Source organism: Mytilus galloprovincialis, chromosome 13 (assembly GCF_965363235.1).
Source record: "Mytilus galloprovincialis chromosome 13, xbMytGall1.hap1.1, whole genome shotgun sequence".
NCBI lineage: Eukaryota > Metazoa > Mollusca > Bivalvia > Mytilida > Mytilidae > Mytilus > Mytilus galloprovincialis.
In genome coordinates this window covers 34,606,746-34,626,918 of record NC_134850.1, presented here as the reverse complement: position 1 = coordinate 34,626,918, position 20,173 = coordinate 34,606,746, and the positions used below count along the sequence as shown (strand labels likewise).

At 30.8% G+C, this 20,173-nt stretch overlaps 1 protein-coding gene across 1 annotated transcript; it reads left to right on the top strand.

Moving 5' to 3' along the window:
- Nucleotides 1-3,282: 3,282 nt before the first annotated feature.
- On the top strand, nt 3,283-14,822 carry LOC143057482 (uncharacterized). Its single transcript, XM_076230790.1, has 9 exons — nt 3,283-3,436; nt 5,942-6,219; nt 7,499-7,580; nt 9,042-9,075; nt 9,628-9,705; nt 10,335-10,388; nt 11,140-11,193; nt 13,880-14,018; nt 14,797-14,822. The coding sequence occupies exons 1-9, from the start codon at nt 3,429-3,431 to the stop codon at nt 14,820-14,822; spliced, it is 753 nt and encodes a 250-aa protein (XP_076086905.1). The 5' UTR covers nt 3,283-3,428.
- The last annotated feature ends 5,351 nt before the right edge of the window (nt 14,823-20,173 follow it).

The following is a 20,173-nucleotide window of genomic DNA, read 5'->3' as shown; positions in this document are numbered from 1 at the left end:
ATGGGTCTTTGTGAATTTTAGTCATAAATTGTAACTCATAATAATAAAAAAAAGGTCCGCAATAAGTGATGCACAGTTAGTCCCCATTGGAATTCCAATAACTTGACGATATATGTGTGTATTCAAAGAAATTCATTTCTTAAAACAAAAAAAACTAATTTCATTTCCAAAACCGTCAGAATAAATGTCATGAATATTTGTACCAAAGACTGGAAAAAAAATTGAGAATGAACATTGGGAATATGTCAAAGAGACAACAACCCGACGAAAGAGCAGATAACAGCTGAAGGCCAACAATGGGTCTTTGATGCATCGAGAAAATCACATACACGGAGGAGTACTTCTGCTTGCCTTTAAGCAAAAATGTATACTAGTTCAGTGATAATGTATGTCATACTAAACTCCGAAATATATAAAAGAAACTAAAATTAAAATTATACATGACTTACAAAAGCCAGAGGCTCCTGACTTCGGACATGCGCAAAAATGCAGCGGGATTAAACATGTTTTCTTTATATCTCAGCCCTCCCCTATACCTCTAGTCAATGTAGAAAAAGCAAACATACAACAATACGCATAGTAATGCTTAGTTTAGGAGAAGTCCGAGTCCGATGTCAGATAATTTCTGTGCATTTTGTGCATACTTAGTTTTCTGATGTCCTTAATTTGTGCCATATGTCTCTCAGATTTCCTACAGACATTGTCCAGTCCTTTGCAGCAGATTTTTGTATGGTTGCTGTAACTATAAAAAAGAAGATGCAGTATGATTGCAAATGAGACAACTGTCAACAAGAGACAATTCAAACAAAAAAACTAACTTATTAGTTTGTTATACTTTATAACCTTATTTGTATAAAATTTTGAACGAAAAAATAAATGACAATCAATGAATTACAGGCTCCTGACGTTGTTTTAATAATCCCGAGCCATTTAGGTTTCCTTATTAAAATGGCATAACAAAAAAGGTCAACACATCAAAAGAAGGGATGTTCATATTCCTGACCTGGTACATCCATTTTTTTATGTAGAAAATTGTGTATTAGACATACATGTAGCTTTAAAATGTTTTTGCACAGGTTACTACTGCATGTACTGTATCTACAAGTTCTTGATTAATACCCGTCTTATTATATTTTAAGCATATTGTATCAATTATACGAAGGAAATGGAAAAGTTACGTTAGTGACTGGTGGAATCGGTTAGATTGGTGTTCAATATTGGTATATACCGTTGGAATGTGTCTGAAGTTTGGCGAAAAACGAATTTATCAAGATGCATCGAAGGTCTCATTAGTATTTGCTTTTATACTTTTGTGCATACGGATCCTAAATCTGTTCTGTATGTCGGAGATTCTTGGTCCCAAGTTAGTCATGATTCGCAAAATGGTATGTATAAATTTGGTAACAATTTACGTGTATTTCGTTTGTATTTCTCTCAGTACAACAACGATACAGGCGAAATTATTAACCATGTCAATACATAGTTATTTTCTATAGATTTATTGTAGAAACTTTATATAATTAGAAAAGATGTAATTTTCAAACCAAAAATGCAAACAAAAACAAATGAAGCGCTATTTCCACAAGTATGAAGACGATCAACCAATGCCTATCATGTCAATGTATTTATTATTCAGTCTGTTACCAAAGACAATTGCTAAAACAATAGGGTATACTCTTAATCTCTTAAGGCTCCTGGGTATAAATCAATTTTTTTTTCTAATATAAGATTTCGCTATATTTTTTTATAAATGAACTTTATCATATACTAAAAAGAAAAATGAAATAAAAAGATGGGGTCACCGTTCATTTAAGCTCACAATCTGCCTCTGGAAGAAGCATACATTTTTGTTAATGTCCTTTTTTTCTGTTGAACTAATAGTAGAAATAGGTGTAATATCAAAATAAAAAATAACCTAATTGCAGAAATCGCTTAAATTTTACAATTATTTAGTTTATGTACAGCTTATTTGAAAACAAAAATAAAAAATATAGGTCACCGATAAGTTAAAAAAGATATTTCAAATTTAATGCCAAAAAATGGCATTTTTGCACCAAAGGGAGATAATTTGGAGCTTTTTCAATAATATAAACATTTTAAAAGTCATCTGGGGCCAAACCGACTCAATTTTGTGGGTTGATTTTTGTACCATATCATAAAGTAATAACTAGCAGTGTAATAAATAAACCTTGTAATGAAAAAATAAAGGTTTAAATTTCTGCTGAAATTTTTGTACTCAGGAGCCACCTTAACTAATAGAATGTGCTAAAATTGTTCAGCTGATTTTCAAAATGTTAACCCCCTTATGAATATATTCTATACAATCTTTTAATTGTAGGAATTAAACTATACTGTACATAAGAATTGAATTAAATGAACATGTTTTATGTACATCACTAGACATCGTAAATATGGTTTCGTTTTTTTCAGTTTTCAGATACAGGTGCCTTTATGGCTATCATGGCAGTGATTATGATGTGTTATAATATATCTTTTCACGCTCTTTTATATACTAACTCTGAGTTTACATGGTCAGAGCTGGAAAAGATTACAAAAAATGGATACTGGATGTTATTTGGTGAACTTAATTTAGATGGGGAAAAAGGTAAACAAATATGGTTCTAGTGCAAGCTTAAACTTATCATTTTCAATTGTGAGGCCGTGGTTAGAACATCGCACAACGTCTCTTTTTATTTATTTGCTATGTAATAAAAATTAAATTATTTTTAAATTTTATAATTTTACATCAGATCAGAAACTCTTATCATTCATTTCTTCGTAATACTTGTATATGTTATATAAATTATAAGCATTGAAGTAAATTATTAGAGTACATGACTTAAACATAGAAAAAATACATGTTATGTATAAATAATAATAATAAACATAACAGAAAATAAGGCATTATAGAATTATAGAATTGTAGTCTGATGGAATGTATAATTGTTTGACTTTATATACAAAAAAACCGAGTAATTAATACATTACAATCACTACAGTACAATTCATATATACTTAGGTAAAGGTCAAGGCATTCGGATTATAAAAACAGTCTTAATGAATAGAAAAAAGATCATACAGTTTCTGCAAATAGTTGACCTAGAACTGAATTTACCAGTAATATGTCATTGTATAGAAATGAAAAAAGTGTATATTTATGCAAGATAAACGATCACTTTACCATGTTTACCACTAAATAATGCATAAGTATTTCAAATATAATACAGAATAATGTCTATCAACTTGCCATTGTAAATTTATATTACAAAATTCCAGTAACTGTACCAGACTGTACATTCAACAGAGCTTTGTTTAGTTCTGGGGCCTTGCAACAATGTCCCTCAACGTTTGGGTTACATCTAGTGCCTTACTTGAAAGCTTTCTATGGATTGATAGCTGTAATATTATTGCTAAACCTGCTAATAGCAATGTACAGGTAAAATATGACATTACTAACACTATGAGGTATTTGTATGAAACATGTCATAACACTTTCCGATCTGTTAATAACATATTCTTTCAAGCTTTTGACAATATACATATTAGTTTAATAATTGTCTATGATTATGCTGGCAATAATTTATTGAGTTCTTGCAAAGTATCAACATTTTAACTACTGAAGTCTATGTGTGTGGTTTATGAATTAACGCTTTAAAGTGTATTCATTTTGCGGTTGTGTTTATGATATATGTTCTACATCTCATGCTTTTGTTGTTTTCCAAGTCTTTGGTGCCACTATGCAAGACATTCTGTCGGTCTCTGAAATATTTTTTTAAGAAATTGATTTGATTGAATATAAAATTTACAAATTGTCAACACAATGTTTTAAATACCTATATATGCATTGCTTATAACTCTAAGAAAATAATTTATACTCAAGACATATTCTCCCAATGTTAAGATTTCTATAAACAATATAATTAAGTGCCTCAATCGATATGAATATCAACTGATTCAGTATTTAGAAAAAGATTCGAACTACTTTTTGCTACAAAAAACTGACAAATCCTTGCATGTTATATTGCCTTAAGTATATTGCCCAGTTTGTAGCAGTTTCCACAACCATTAACAACAGCACTTGATAAAGCTTAGCGTTTAGTAATGTCCGTACATTATCAGTGTTCTTGAAAAAGTTGTTAGTACATATCCATTAACTTAGTCTGAAGAACATGCATCTTCATTTGTCCATTTCGTTTAATACTATATATAAAAGATAACAGTATTGAGGGATGATATACATGTATTATTTTTAGCGAATTAAAATGTCATTATTGCATACTAAGAAAAAGAGACTTTTGAATTTGTATCATTTCTACAATAATGGAAACCAGTTGCGAACACAGAATAAGGCTGCATAATTCGTCATGTGATATAACCAATTCGGTTTAGTCCATTGCCTCGGCAAACTAATTCGTAATGGTAACAGTTAAACGTTATTTATGTTTTTTTTCTCTGTTGATTATATTTTTTTTCTCTTTCATTCAGAGCAAACGACTAATGACGACGTCCGATTTTTTTTTTATCAAGCAAGCCAATTACGTATCTACTGTAAACCGGGATATATGCGCCGTTTTTAATTCGCGACGTTTTGAATTCACGATTTCTCTTTAGCCGATATAAATATTTGTTTATAAGGGATATACAAAGTGAACAGCTTTACATGTATGATAAATCAAGTGATAAAATCAATCAGAAATCTTTTGTTTTCGGTTAATTTTCTGGAAAAATATTTTAAAAGTTTTGTCTTGTCTGCTTCCAGAAACACATGCACAACAACAGAAATAAACTAATTAAGAGTGAATTAAATGCTGTCAGTATTAATGGTAATTAGTCTTTCGTTTGATCTGTTTAATATGTGTAGCAGATTCAACTAGGTTATACTTTTGTAACTGATTGGCATGTGTCATTAAAATATTTGTAACGAGTGTTGTTTACATAACAATATCCGTAATGTCCGCTTGTTTGATATGTCTTTAATGCTGATAAGATTACCTCAGTCAAGATTTCTAACATTACTTTTCATTTAGTAATACAGTTATGATTTGAGGTATCGATCAGTCGTCTGCAAAATCCTTGTTAAGCAATGGTCATCTACATATCCTATTCAAATACTTATATCGTCTTCATGTTATGAAAAGAGTTTCCTTGAAAATTTCGCTGTCGTTTCATTTTGGTGTTTGAAGTATTACCGCAAAATTAGAGAAAATTAATTAGCCGCAAAAATTCCCTTGTTTACAGTATTGAAATACTCAAACACAGTTAAATGAAACAGAAAGTATGTCAATGTTGAGAAATGGAAGGTTTACATCTGGAAAGCTAAAATCATCTCGTTTGTTTGTAATTTACAAATGATCTATCTGTGTAAATACAAGAAACATATTAATAAATAGATCATACTCCAAATGTCGATAGTATCCTTAAGTTCAGGTTAACTGTGATATATAAGTTAAAACCATTCACCAAAAATTTTGAATTAAAAAAAAAAAAGCAAGATGATATGTTTTTTGTTTGGATAAAGTTTGTAAACAAAATCTGCTTTATATTGGTACTAAACAAGTCGGTCTGGATGTATGTACATGTCGTATCCATTGAAAAACATACTTTCAGTTAAAAAGTAAGATACATATCTGTATAACCCAACGAGTTAAGATTCGGAATTATTCATATTCATTACATTTTTCTTGCTGTATTTAATTGTGTTGCTCTATCTCATTAAACACAATAGCGTTAAAAAAAGATAGATAAACACGAGCGGTCGCTGTTACATAACTGCCTTCGATAATTACCTTGGTCAATTAACAAACCTAAAAAGTAGTTATATAACATACATGTACTTGTTATTATATCATAAATGTTTTTGCATATGGCAATAGACTTGCGGAGAAGTAAATTGTTGTCGTAAACACATTTTTGTGAAGTTGTATATTGAATTTCTTTCAAGTAATACATTTAAAGTAGTCCACGAAGAAGCAGAATTTTATTGGTCACAACTACAGAACGACTTTCTGGAAGAATACAGTGTAAAAACGATATTTCCAATACATGTCCAGTTACTTGTTTTACCGGTGATCATCATACATGCCTTCATATGGTTTTGTTGTCTTTATCCTGGTGGAAAACTGTATGACATATGTCGCTGTGATGCAGATGTTAATAATGGCCGGAAAGATGACGTTGACGACGGAACAACTCTAAATCGTGGTCCTATGTTTGTTAGAGGTAAACATTTACCTATTATAATGTCTAAGTACTATTGTATCATATCTGTCAAAATTAAAATGTAGATTACACGGTTGTAAGAGTTTGAGGAGGCAAAACAAAGTGCTCTTCTTCGTGTTCTTTTTTTATTTTTGATAACATTGATACTGCATGGTTAACGAAATTCAACAAATTTAATTCATAATAGTTCAAGAGATCACAACGCTTTAAAGGCTTTAGCGTCAATAAAAGGTTTTTAGTTTTTTCTTCAGTATACATGATCAGCAAATGATTCATTTCAGAAAACATGATTTTTTAATTTTGATTTTCTGCGTGCGATATTGAAAATGATGTATTAATATGAACAACATATATAATATTCAAACTTCAAAACAAGAAAAATGACACGGTGCACTCATCATCTGAATTCAATCATAACGTCAAAACTCATACCGACGCATCAATTTTGAAATATGATTGACATACTGTACTTGTCATTTCTGATGCAGAATATTGAATGTGTATCACATAATGGAGTGCTTGTGCTTTGTCTGTATTCTTTTATGTAATGATGGCTAGCGTATTTTCATTTCGAGTGTACATCGGTAAACCTAAAAAACTATTATATTGTTGTGTATGAACGTTTGTGATGTACAATGTCGATAGCTGTAACTTCATGGTTAAGATGATAAAGATATTCAAGACAACCAAGATGTGGAAGATATTCCATCCATGCGACTTTTATGAATTCGTCATACGATGCAATGCTACAACCTTATATATGGTGTTAGAGAAGATGCATAACTAGAATAACAAAAGTTTTGTTTTTAATACTGTAAAGGAGAAGCGAAAGATACTAGACGAATAATCAAACGTATAAGTCGAAAATAAATTGACAACGTCTTGGCTAAATAAGACATAAGACCAAAAGACAAACAATGGTACACAACACACAACACAAAACACAGAAAACTTAGACTGAGCAACACTAACCTCGCCAAAAACTGGGGGTGATACCAGGTGTTCCGGAAGGGTAGGCAGATTCTGCTTCACATGTAGCATTATTGGTTCGAGTGTTTCTCATGTCAGTACAAACCTGATAGACCTTTTCATCTGTTTTGCTAGTCAGAGTTAAATTGTCACCAAAACATGGATTCACATTTTGCAAAAGGAAAATGAGGTCAAGATGAAACAAAGTATATAGGTTATAGATCTAGTCACCCATGTGGATTACAGTTAAATCGATAAGGAACGTATGTTTACGTTTATATACACACATATTATCTATTTTTTATTTTAGTGTTCCTGTACAATACAAATTTTGATTTAAAGCTAAAATCGACGAATGAGGCCGAAGGAAATGGTGCTATGAAGGCAAAAGGGTAAAATCTTTACAGCTATATTTGTTTATGGTTCTAATCTAGTTAATTCATTACTTCTTCGTTCGTATTATTTAACTCAAATATATGTCAATATTATAAAGAAGCATTAGCAACTAATAACCGTCTTGTCGAATAAAATACAGCCTCACTAGAATTTGAAAAAAAACGTGCTGTGAGTTAAAACATTTCAGTGCTCCAAGTTCAATTACATGATTCTGATTTGACAACATATGTGATAACGTCTTGGAGAAGAGCCAAGGTCAATTTAAATGCATAACTGTTCTTATTTATCTTAAACTGTATATTTGAAATACATATACTCTTTAAGTTTAGACTGCCACATTTGACTCATTTAAAGATTTTGTTAATTACTTTGAATATATTAACCAAAGAAGTAAGCACATGTTTTCTGCAAGATAAAACCAAGTACTAGTATGAAGGTCATTTCATTTAGGTGATCTCATTTCTCTGCGATTGTAAGTAATACAATTAACGGTATCAATTTTCTTGCACCAGATGCGCATTTCGACAATACATGTCTCTTCAGTGATGCTCGTGGCAAAATATTTGAAATCTAAAGCTTATATAAAAGATGAAGAGCTATAATCCAAAAGGTCCAAAAAGTATAGCCAATTACGTGAAAGGAATCAGAGCTTTGCATTAGGGAGATGCATTCCTTAATTTATAATAATTTCTATCATTTTGTAACAGCAAATTTTAATAACACAAAAAAATCCGTATTTTCATGCCAGTACCGAAGTACTGGCTACTGGGCTGGTGATACCCTCGGGGACTAATAGTCCACCAGCAGAGGCATCGACCCAGTGATAGTAATAAAATTAACGGTATCAATTTTCTTGCACCAGATGCGCATTTCGACAATAAATGTCTCTTCAGTGATGCTCGTGGCCAAAATATTTAAGTAAATTATTTGACACCTGTAGCAATGCGGTAGCATGCAAATCCAGGAAATCTATTTTTGTCTATTTCGAAAATTTCTACTAAATTCAAATCGATTTTGGTTACATTTTGACACTGATTCTATTTACTAATTGTTATTTTGGTTTATAACACACTTTTTTCCGCAATGTGTAAATTTAATTTTGAAGTCAGTTTCCTTTACTGCTTCTGCATATATTTTGTTCATTGGTTTTCCTCGTGGATGGGTTTGAAACTTTGTTTAATCTACCATTTCCTACATCAGGAAATAACTGTACCAAGTCAGTAATATGACAGTTGTTTCCATTTGTTTAGCATGTTTAATGTGTTTGAGCTTTTAATTTTGCCATTTGATAAAGGACTTTTCGAATTTTCTTTGGAGATTCATATTTATTTATTTAACTTGTCATAATTCATGTGATAAGTATTCCTGTGTGTTTTTATTATTATAATCACGGATTCAATGTACACTTTTATATAAACTTATATGTCTGTATATCTAGTTATTGCTTTTAATTCCAGAGAAATAGACATCATGGAAACTGACAGAATTACGGTAAATCTTAGTGTTAATATATAATTTATATAGTGTCAGAATTCACTAAATTAAACATAACTGTAGCGTGTTATTTTCATAAATTAACAAAAAATCCACATAAAATCGAGAAAGAGAGAGAGATGCGTAACATATAAAAAAAAATGAGCACAAATCAACAAACGTAGCATACTACATTGTACTAGTATAGTTGTCTCTAAGGTATCTCATTAAAGCCAAATTTTTCAACGATTGATGTGTATTTATGCTTTTTGCATTTCAGCCGTACAGTCAAACAGCATGACTAGCTTGTTCGAATTCGGAGAAATCTCTTTTTTTCGGTTTGTTTTTAGCATGTGTTTTTCATGTAAAAGAACTATTTCGTGTATTTCCGGCGCGTATTGAATTGATATTTGACTAGAAAATGTTGAATTGTTTCAATGCTTTTGTTTCCATCCAGTAAAGTGTTTGGAACATTGTTGTCATAATTAGCATTTACTTATTTATATCATACCTTAAACACAGCACAAATTGCGTACTTGACGATATATTGATGTACTTTATGTTTAACAGAAGCTTCAAACGCAATTAGATTCAAATAGCTCAAAGCTCGAACAACTTAACGAGAGAAACGATAAACGGAATCAAAAGGTTAGTAAGCGAAAAAATTATAAAAAAAAACATAATCATAATTCATAGCTATAGTGATTGGTTACAAACATCCAAAATTATAAAATAACTGATGATTGATATGTGTTTTACGCCACTTTCAGCACATTAGTGATAGTTGTTCGTTCCTATAAATATATATGGTTGAAAGAAGCAAGAGTGATCGAAGAGAACCAACAAGTTTGGCAGGAAAACTAATAATCCCAACAAATTAAGATTAGTGTCAAGCGCACCTGGTATTTGTGGGAATCTTACTCACAACCTCAATGTTGACATGATAGCTAATGGTACAATAGTTCGACTACTTTTTTTAACTACTTAGAGCACACATTTACCGTTGCTCCACTCTCTCTAATAAAATTAAATAGCTTTTCGATAATTACTTCATCACAATATTCTTCGATGATATATATAACATGATTTACAATTTATATGATATGACCCTTGGTTTAGTTCCAAAACATAACATGAACAAGCTTCAGATCCTTAACATACTGAAATAATTTACAAGAAATTTGCGCATGTTTATGATACTACATCAGTTGGTCTCTGATTGATAGTTGTCTTATTGACAATCATGCCATAAAGTGTTTATGCATTTGTCGTTTTAGTTATTGAGCAAACAGAAAGATATGGACAAATATTTGAGAGAGATGAAGAAAGTGGTTAGTAATCATTGTTATATGTATAAGTAAAAATCAGTTATTCATATTGTAGTCACCACATGTATATACGCATCATAATAGTTAAAATGTAAAATAAAAAAAAAGAACAAAACATCAGATCTCCGAAAAGTTGACCCTGAAACATATACAGCTTAGACAATCTTTACCTAAGTGTTTCGAAAAATTCAGTATTTCATAAACAGTATATTCACAGAAAACAAACAGAAAAAGGATTGGTATGCTAAAATAAAAATGCAGAACTGCCCATTGTTACATTTAGCAACTAGCAGTTATTTGATCAAACATTAATAAAATTCTTCTAGTCTTGTACAAGGATGCACTGTTCACTGTGTCGTATTAACATGAGGTTTTGTTGTTCTTCTGTTATCATATGAAACCTTAAATTTAATTGAAAGAGAGACGTGTCATATGGTTTTCAAACCAATAAAAACTGATTAAAACAAATATTGTAAGACATTATGAAGCAATTTTCATATGCTATTAGAACGTAAAAATATTGGAAATTGTTCGTTGAGGATATAAAGAAATACTTCTGAGCTAAATCAACACTCATTATACTGTCGAATCTCATAACAAAACCTTGCTATAGTCGATCATTTGATTTTTCCTGTTCCTATTTTCTAAAAGATACTAGTTAAAAAAACACTTCAAGAAAACACATGCGCAACTAGATGTAATTTTTATTTCTTTAATTTAACTTGTTCAATTTTGTAAGTTTTTACCATATCAGATCATGAAAAGGCTTAAAGATATGCATGGCAGTTTTGGAAGAATAGAGAAGGAGGTTTGTAATAATGTATACTTGATTATAAACAAAATAAGTAGTTACCTGCAATCCATCATTCACACATGCAATCAGTCATAGTCTATGACATTTTGTATTAATCTGTGTTCTTCATGCATGTCAACGTTTGACTCAATGCATTTCATATGAAAATATTCACAGAAATTTTCACGATTTCCATTGGCGCGGAAAATAGCATTCTGTTGAAATCTAAATTCATTTAAATCAGCTGGTCGCTTTGACGTCAAATATGTTAATTATGATATCAAATTGATGTAACTTAATCCTTTAAATGATATAATAATGACCTTTTAAAAAGATATGATATTTTCCCCTTATTGCCTAATTAATTATCTATTTCACCATAAATCAAATACACTTGTGTATGTTCACCCAATACTACAATCATATGGGTATCTTAATGCACAAACAATTTCAGACCGAGTAATGAAGAACTATGACTATAGCTACAGTCGACACTTCAAAAGTCTGACGGACACCCTTATTAGTCTTTATGAGTCTACACGTTTCAATTCACTAGCGACATGTGTTGCGTCTAAAATCTTTGTATACAAATAGTTTAAGATCCAGATAAAACTTTGTATTGTAATATTAAGCATTCGTCGTTAGAGTTGTATTATGTGCATAATCCAACTTACGATTTTGTTTAATTTATTTTACAGATTATTTGATGCGATAAGACAAACAATCTTCCCTTCCTTTAATTGAGATATATTAACTGAAATATTTTTTTTATTATCAGTGCCTTAGAAACAAGTGTCAAAAAATTAACACACAGATAATACATATTGCCCTTTAAGATGAAATAAACATTTCCATAATCATAACAAAACATATCATGTGACCAATGACTTAAATCGTAAAGTAAGTAGAAACAAATCAGTAATGGTGTTGCAGTTTTATTAATACCCTTCTGGCTTGATTGTAAGTTTAAAAATAAATGAATATGTATTCACTTCTCATTTTATTGAATTTGTATCTATATTGTGCCATATATTATATGTATTCGCTCATTATATATGCACGTGTAGTAGTATGTCTTTTAATTGATATAAGTCATTTTAATTGATATTTTATAGTTTGTCATTGTATGTTGTGATGTAAAACTACTGTTTCAGGTCAGGTTGATGGTTGTTATCTATTAAAACGTTTTAACCCATTGAATTGGTTTGCACCTGTCCTAAATCAGGAACCTGATGTCCAGTAGTGGTCGTTTGTTGATGTAGTGCATACGTGTTTCTCGTGTTTTATTTTTTTTATATATATTAGACCGTTAGTTTTCCCGTTTGAATTGATTAACACTGGTCATAATAGGGCCCTTTATAGCTTGCTTTTTGATGTGAGCCAAGGTTCCGTGTTGAAGACAGTGCCTTAACATATAATGTTTTTACTTTTAGAAATTGTGACTTGGATGGAGAGTCGTCCCTGGCAATCCTATCATATCTTTTTATATCTATCTAAATTTCCATAAATAAACGGAATATCGAATGTCAATTGATCTTGGTTTATGTTTCATATTGATGTCGTTTGCCTTAATTAGTCATCAATACTTGTTACGATAAGTAAAAAATGACACAAAGTGAAAATTTGTACAAAAAGAAAATTTAAGTACTATTTTCCCCCTTAAAACCGCCAAATTATCCCGATCTACGGTCTATATATATAAAGTGTCTAGAAAATCAACCTAACTGTATATATATGCATAATTATTTGATGCAACACTATGATACAACACAAAATCATTTAATCAGAGTTATTCTTCATTCAAAATATTCAAAAATGTTTTCTATGATCTGTCTAATATCAAAACATGCAATGATTTATTTATTGATGATAGTCTGTTAAGGTACAATGTGTAGATTTGATTTTTTGCATTTCCGACGATATTTCGTATGAATTCAAGTTGTCTGAAAACAAAACTGTCTATCATAAATTTTGTTATTGAAATGGTTTGCTAATTATTGCATATGCTAACAATAAGTGCTGATACCATTTATTTTCATGCAAAATAGAATTGCCTGTTCTGTAACCTGCAGACATTCAAAGTTGTATCAGTTATGGACAATATATTGATTACGTGTTCAATTTAAGCAATGTTTAGTCGTTGAAAGCTATTTTGTGGGATACACACAGGAGTGTTTCATGAACACATTTTCAGGAAAACTCAAATTAGATTTGACAAAAGAAACTAAAGCATTTTCATTGATTTTTATAATGTAATAAGTAACTGAAAAATATTTATTAAAATATACATGTAGTTCGTGTAAATCAAATCGATCGAATGGTCTCTTATGCATATATATCGGTAGGGAAAACTTATTAAGGTGACTTATTTTATAAAAAAAATTATCAAAACAAAAAGGTAATATAACTGAATACCTTCATATAACTACACTTGGTTAAATGCCTATTTTTCTTTATCAGTTACAATGCTTTGGGTCATCAACGCAAAATAGCGGAAACAATTTAAATGGGTTTCATAACGTCAATTTTTCTTGTCATATTCAAGATTTGAAAATATTTATTTTTTCTTCTTCTACATATATAACAAATGATTAAACATAACTTCAAGTAGGTAAATTAAATTGAGATACTTATTTCTAAAAATGTAGTGATAACGCAATTAACAATTACAACATATTAAACATTTATTGTGTATTATTAGGTATCAAAAACCGCCAAAATTATACAAGATGCAGATTTCACTTCGGACGAAGAGGAAGAGGAACAGAAAAGTGATTCCTCAATGTCAGATGAAGAGGATTCCGATGAACTGTCAAGTTCTATTGATTTAGAAACATCAAGTAAGAATAATCGTCCTAACATTTGAATAAACAATAAAAAAAAATAGTTAGTTTAACACTTCTTTGTTAAATATTGTGCACTATTAGGATAAATAAAGGAAACAGTAGTGTATACATATCGCTTACATCTACTCATCGTTATTTTTTTTCAAATTAATTACTCATTTCAGCCATGAGGACATTATGAAAGCGACTGATATATTTGCATTCTGTATCGCATGCGGCAACGGTGACATAGTTCTTTTTTGTTAGGTTTGCATTATCAAAGTTTGAGTTCCTTTGCATCTGAATTCTATTTTGATCAGCGTTTCAGAGTTTTCATTAGATTTTGGTTTTTAAATATTTAGGAACTTTGAGTCCTCAATGCTCTGTAACTTTATACTTTTTTGGCTTTCTGACTTTTTTTTATCTGCGTCAATGATTAGTCTTGCGTAGACGAAACGCGCGTCTGGTGTATAACATCACAAGCCTGGTATTCGTGATAACTGTTGGCTTTGAAATATGCATCTAGGGCTTTAACATTGGTACATGGAATGTGTTCAATGCGTAAATTCTTTTACACATAGAACGCGAACAGTTCATGCATATATCTATATATTGTGGTAAAATATATTTGCCGCAGGTTTATTGTTGTCTACTTGGTATTAAATTATTAAAGAGATCCATTTTATTCGATGTACTAGTCAAATGCGTTTTGTTAAAATATATTTTTTTCTCTCATTTAGTCTTTTGGAAAATGTTGTTTGTGCTGTATACAAAAGATTCTTTTATTTTACAGATGATCCAGATTGTAGAATGCAATAATCAGATGATAAAAAAATTGTTTGAATGTTTGAACCAAAATTGTTTTTTGAAACAGCAAGATGACCATTTGTACTATAGCATATTGTGTGAACTTGATGTCCGGAATAAAACTCGATTCATTGTCGAATCTATACCTTAAATAATCCATATTGATGTCACTTATGTATTTACATTTGTGTATATTAATGTATGAATATAAATTAGATTTTTGTGTGGTAAGTTCGATGTATTTCTTACTTTTTTCCAATGAAGTTTAAAAAAAGAGCAGCGGGTAGCTTTTTTCTGTTGATTGTAATATCTTAAATACTTGCATTTAGTTTGCAAAACTTTGAATTTCACGATAACAATGATTTTGATTCAATTAGATTCACATTTGTTCTGTTATTACAAGAAACGCATAGTAACAGTTTGCCCAAAATAAATGCTTACGATCCCAGCAACGTACTTAAACAAAAAACGAATAAAAGTCCTATATCACATATATTTTCATTATAATATTGCTCGTTTTCCCGTTAATTTTAGATGGTTGCTTCAACTAAAGAAAACTTCCCGTTAAACGATTTTGTAATTAATAATAATGTTCGTATACGAATCATGCTAATTGAGTTATACTATAATCCACGCTTTATTTTTTTTTATATCAATTCAATTTTTTTGCGAATCTTACTGTTAAATGAATGTTTCCAATAAATTTAGTGTTCTTAATTTTTTTTCTACGTTCCGGTTTGGTTTAAGTTTTTTAGTATTTTATTATCTAGCAATTCGTGAGTAATGGATTTGTATGCCCGAAAGTTTGAGGCGTACTGTGAATGGTTAACTTTATTACATCAATATCATCACATCATCCTTTAATTTGGTAGATTGGGTAAGTATATAAACGTTTTGAAAATAAAGTTGACACATCTAAATTTTATTACACTGTGATTTTTGGTAAAACGTTTTGTTTACAGATTGTTATATTATACTATTCATACGAGTTATTTTCTGTACAGTTTAACTGGTAACAATTGTTAACAAGCCAATGGCATCATAATACAGGTTGCTGATGTGAGCTTAATAATACCATCATTTTTTTTTTCAGAAAGACTATTTGTAATACTTTTTATTCTATCAGCGTTATAACAAGACTTGATTTACCTTTACATCATTAACTGTTTTGACATATATACACTTTTAAAAATAGTGTTTTGTCGTCAAAGATTTGATTCGTGCAAACTAAACGATACTTATGATGTGAGCAATATTGCAATTAACAAAATAATAAAAACGCTCGTCAATGTTTGTGTTGGACAAGGTCGTTTTAATTTTGTATTTTTATCAAGTTGTTAAAACTTGTGCAAAATGCTCTTTATTTTATAATTGATAAATATACTAGTAAAATTTTTTCAGAGAAATTATATTTGATGTTGGTCTGTCACCACTTAATATTGATTGTGTGACTTTTATAATAGATTCTAAGACATTTTGTGAATTATTTAATTTCAAATTAATGAAATAAAATAAACACATAAGTGAAGAGTTCCCACTGAGTATGTTGGAAGAGAGCTTTTTGTGAGTTATTGGCACGTTATGGGAAAGCTGGTACATTCTACTAATACATTAAATAATGGTTAAATAATATAAAGATTAAAAAGAAACATTGGTTTAATTCTATACAACTAAGTTATTGTATAGTATGCAATTGGCGTTTATGTATAACAGCTGTTATTCCAATATATGTTTTTTTTGTTTTTAGCTCACCTGGCTCGAAGGGCAAAGTGAGCTTTTCTCATCACTTTGCGTCCGTCGTCCGTCGTCCGTCGTCGTCGTCGTCGTCCGTCGTTAGCTTTTACCAAAATCTTCTCCTCTGAAACAACTGGGCCAAATTAAACCAAACTTGACTACAATCATCATTAGGGTATATATCTAGTTTAAAAAATGTGCCCGGTGACCCGGCCAACCAACCAAGATGGCCGCCATTGCGAAAATAGAACATAGGCCTGGGTAAAATGTAGATTTGGTTGATAACTCTGAAACCAAAGTATTTAGAGCAAATCTAACGTGGGGTAAAATTGTTAATCAGGTTAAGATCTATCTGCCCCTGAAATTTTCAGACGAATCTGACAAATGGTTGTTGGGTTGCTGCCCCTAAATTGGAAATTTTTAATTATCATGATTATAGATAGAGATAAACTGTAAACAGCAATAATGTTCAGCAAAGTAAGATCTACAAGTTAGTCAACATGACCAAAATGGTCAGTTGACCCTTAGGGATTTATTGCCCTTGATAGTCAATTTTAAACATATTCATTATTTGGTAAATTTTTGTAAATTTTTACAAAATAATTTCCTCTGTTACTAATGGGCAAACATCTTAATAGATAGAGATAATTGTAAGTAGCAAGAACGTTCAGTAAAGTAAGAACTTCAAACACATCACCATCATCAAAATACAATTGTGTCATGAATCCATCTGTGTCCATTGCACATAGACCAAGGTGAGCGACACATGCTCTTAAGAGCCTCTAGTTTTATGTTGTTGTAACATGTCTACAAAACAATATAACTCCATATGTTCGTAACTTAATCATGTGGTTGATGTTGAAGGTTTAAAGTTCCGTATAACCTGCTCCAACTGATTTGTTGACCTAAGATTGATTTTTGATATTTGAAGAAATATTCATATTTTATGTTTTCTTTATATGTTTTTGTACACCTTAAAGAGATAAGCAACCTTGATTTTGTTTTCTCTTTCTAAATAAAGCAAAAATAAATGTATAGCGCTTTGAATATAAAATTATGAGCAGTTAAGATTGTATTTTATATCTTTTTATTGAGTTAATTCGTTTATTTGCAAATGATTTCATAGTGTGTTCTTATTTTTGGTTAAGTGGCGGTTTGAGGAATGGCATAAAATAATTAACTCCAAGGCTGGAGATTGAAATTGAGTGGATATCAATGGTTTATGGCTTACTCATTTGGTTTTCATAATTGGTCCTGCTATAAATAAGCCGTTATTGTTCTCGTTTGAATTTTGTAGAAACACGTTTTGTTATTTCGAAACATATTTTACAAGTCTGTCCGTTTTGTGTTTTTGTTCCTTTTTAAAGGCATACTGTGACCAACATGTATTGCAGTAACAATACTTCTGTGCAGTGCGTCTGAAACGTTAATGAAAAAGATTATAACATACCCATTAATATGTATCACACACATTAAAAATGTTAAGTGTGATTTGTTACCCACAAATACAAAAAAAGTATGCCAAAAATGAATATGAGGTAGAATTTATTTTATTTATATTTATATTTTATCATTTTATCTTTATCTATTTGTCGTGTCGAATACAATCAATTATTGGACGATACATTTCATTTTCAGTCATTAATTTGGACATTTAGACTTTTTTGGATTTGAGCGTCACTGATGAGTCTTTTGGAGACGAAGCGCGCGTCTGGCGCAAATACAAAATTGTATCCTAGTATCTATGATGAGTTTCTATATTGCATGTTCATTTTTATTATTTTTCATTTTTTATTTGTATACTGTACTATTTTTAGTTCACCTGGCCCGAAGGGTCAAGTGAGCTTTTATCATCACTTTGCGTCCGGCGTACGTCGTCGTCCGTCGTTAGATTTTACAAAAATCTTCTACTCCTAAACTACTGGGCCAAATTAAACCAAACCTGACCACAATTATCATGGGGGTATCTAGTTTAAAAAATGTGTGGCGTGACCCGGCTATTCAAACCAAGATGGCCGCCATGGCTAAAAATAGAACATAGGGGTAAAATGTAGATTTTGGCTTATAACTCTGAAACCAAAGCATTTAGAGCAAATCTGAAGTGGAGTAAAATTGTTTATCAGGTAAAGATCTAACTGCCTAGAAATTTTCAGACGAATCGGACAATAGGTTGTTTGGTTGCTGCCCCTGAATTAAGGAAATTATACCGTTTTTTTGCCATTATCTTGAATATTATTATAGATCAAGATACACTGTAAACAGCAATAATGTTCAGCAAAGTAAGATCTACAAATAAGATAATATAACTAAAATGGTCATTTGATTTTTTTAAGGAGTTTTTGCCCTATATAGTCATTTTTTACCAATTTTTTGTAATTTTTTCTTATCTTTTACAAAAATCTTCTCTAAAACCACTGGTCCAAATTTAACCATACTTGGCCATAATTATCATTGAGGTATCCAGTTTAAAAAATATGTGCTGTGACCCTACCAACCAACCAAGATGGCCACCATAGCTAAAAATAGAACATAGGGGTAAAATAAGGATTTTGGCTTATAACTCTGAAACCAAAGCATAAAGAGCAAATCAGACATGGGGTTAAATTAGATAGTCAAGATCTATCTGCCCTGAAATTTTCAGATGAATCGGACAAATGGTTGTTGGGTTACTGCCCCTGAATTGGAAATTTTTTAGGAAATTTTGCTGATTTTATACGAAATTGAAATGTTTTTGGTCGTATATTGGTATCACGTTGGCGTCGTGGTCGTCCGTAGTCGTCCTCATCGTCGTCGGCGTCCAAAGACTTTTGGTTTTCGCACTATAACTTAAGTATAAGTGAATAGAAATCTATGAAATTTAAACACAGGGTTAATGACCATAAAAGGAAGGCTGGGATTGATTTTGGAAGTTTTGGTCCCAACAGTTTGGGAATTAAGGGCCAAAAAAGGGTCCAAATAAGCATTATTCTTTGTTTTCGCACTAAAATTTTAGTTTAAGTAAACAAAAATCAATGAAATTTAAACACAAGGTTTATGAACACAAAAGAAAGGTAGGGATTGATTTTGGGAGTTGAGGTCCCAACAGTTTAGGAATTAGGGGCCAAAAGGGGCCCAAATAAGCATTTTTCTTGGTTTTCGCACAATAACTTAAGTATATGTAAATAGAAATTTATGAAATTTAAACACAAGGTTTATGACCATAAAAGGAAGGTTGGGATTGATTTTGGGAGTTTTGGTGCCAACAGTTTAGGAATTAGGGCCCAAAGGGTTCAAAAGTAAATTTGTTTGAATTCATCAAAAATTGAATTATTGGGGTTCTTTGATATGCCGAATCTAACTGTGTATGTAGATTCTTAATTTTTGGTCCCACTTTCAAGTTGGTCTACGTTAAGGTCCAAAGGGTCCAAAATTAAACTAAGTTTAAACTAAGTTTAATTTTAACAAAAATTGAATTCTTGGGGTTCTTTGATATGCTGAATCTAAACATGTACTTAGATTTTTGATTATTGGTCCAGTTTTCAAGTTAGTCCAAATTGGGGTCCAAAAATAAACTTTGTGTGATTTCAACAAAAATTGAATTCTTTTGGTTTTTTGATATGCTGAATCTAAACATGTACTTACAAAAATTG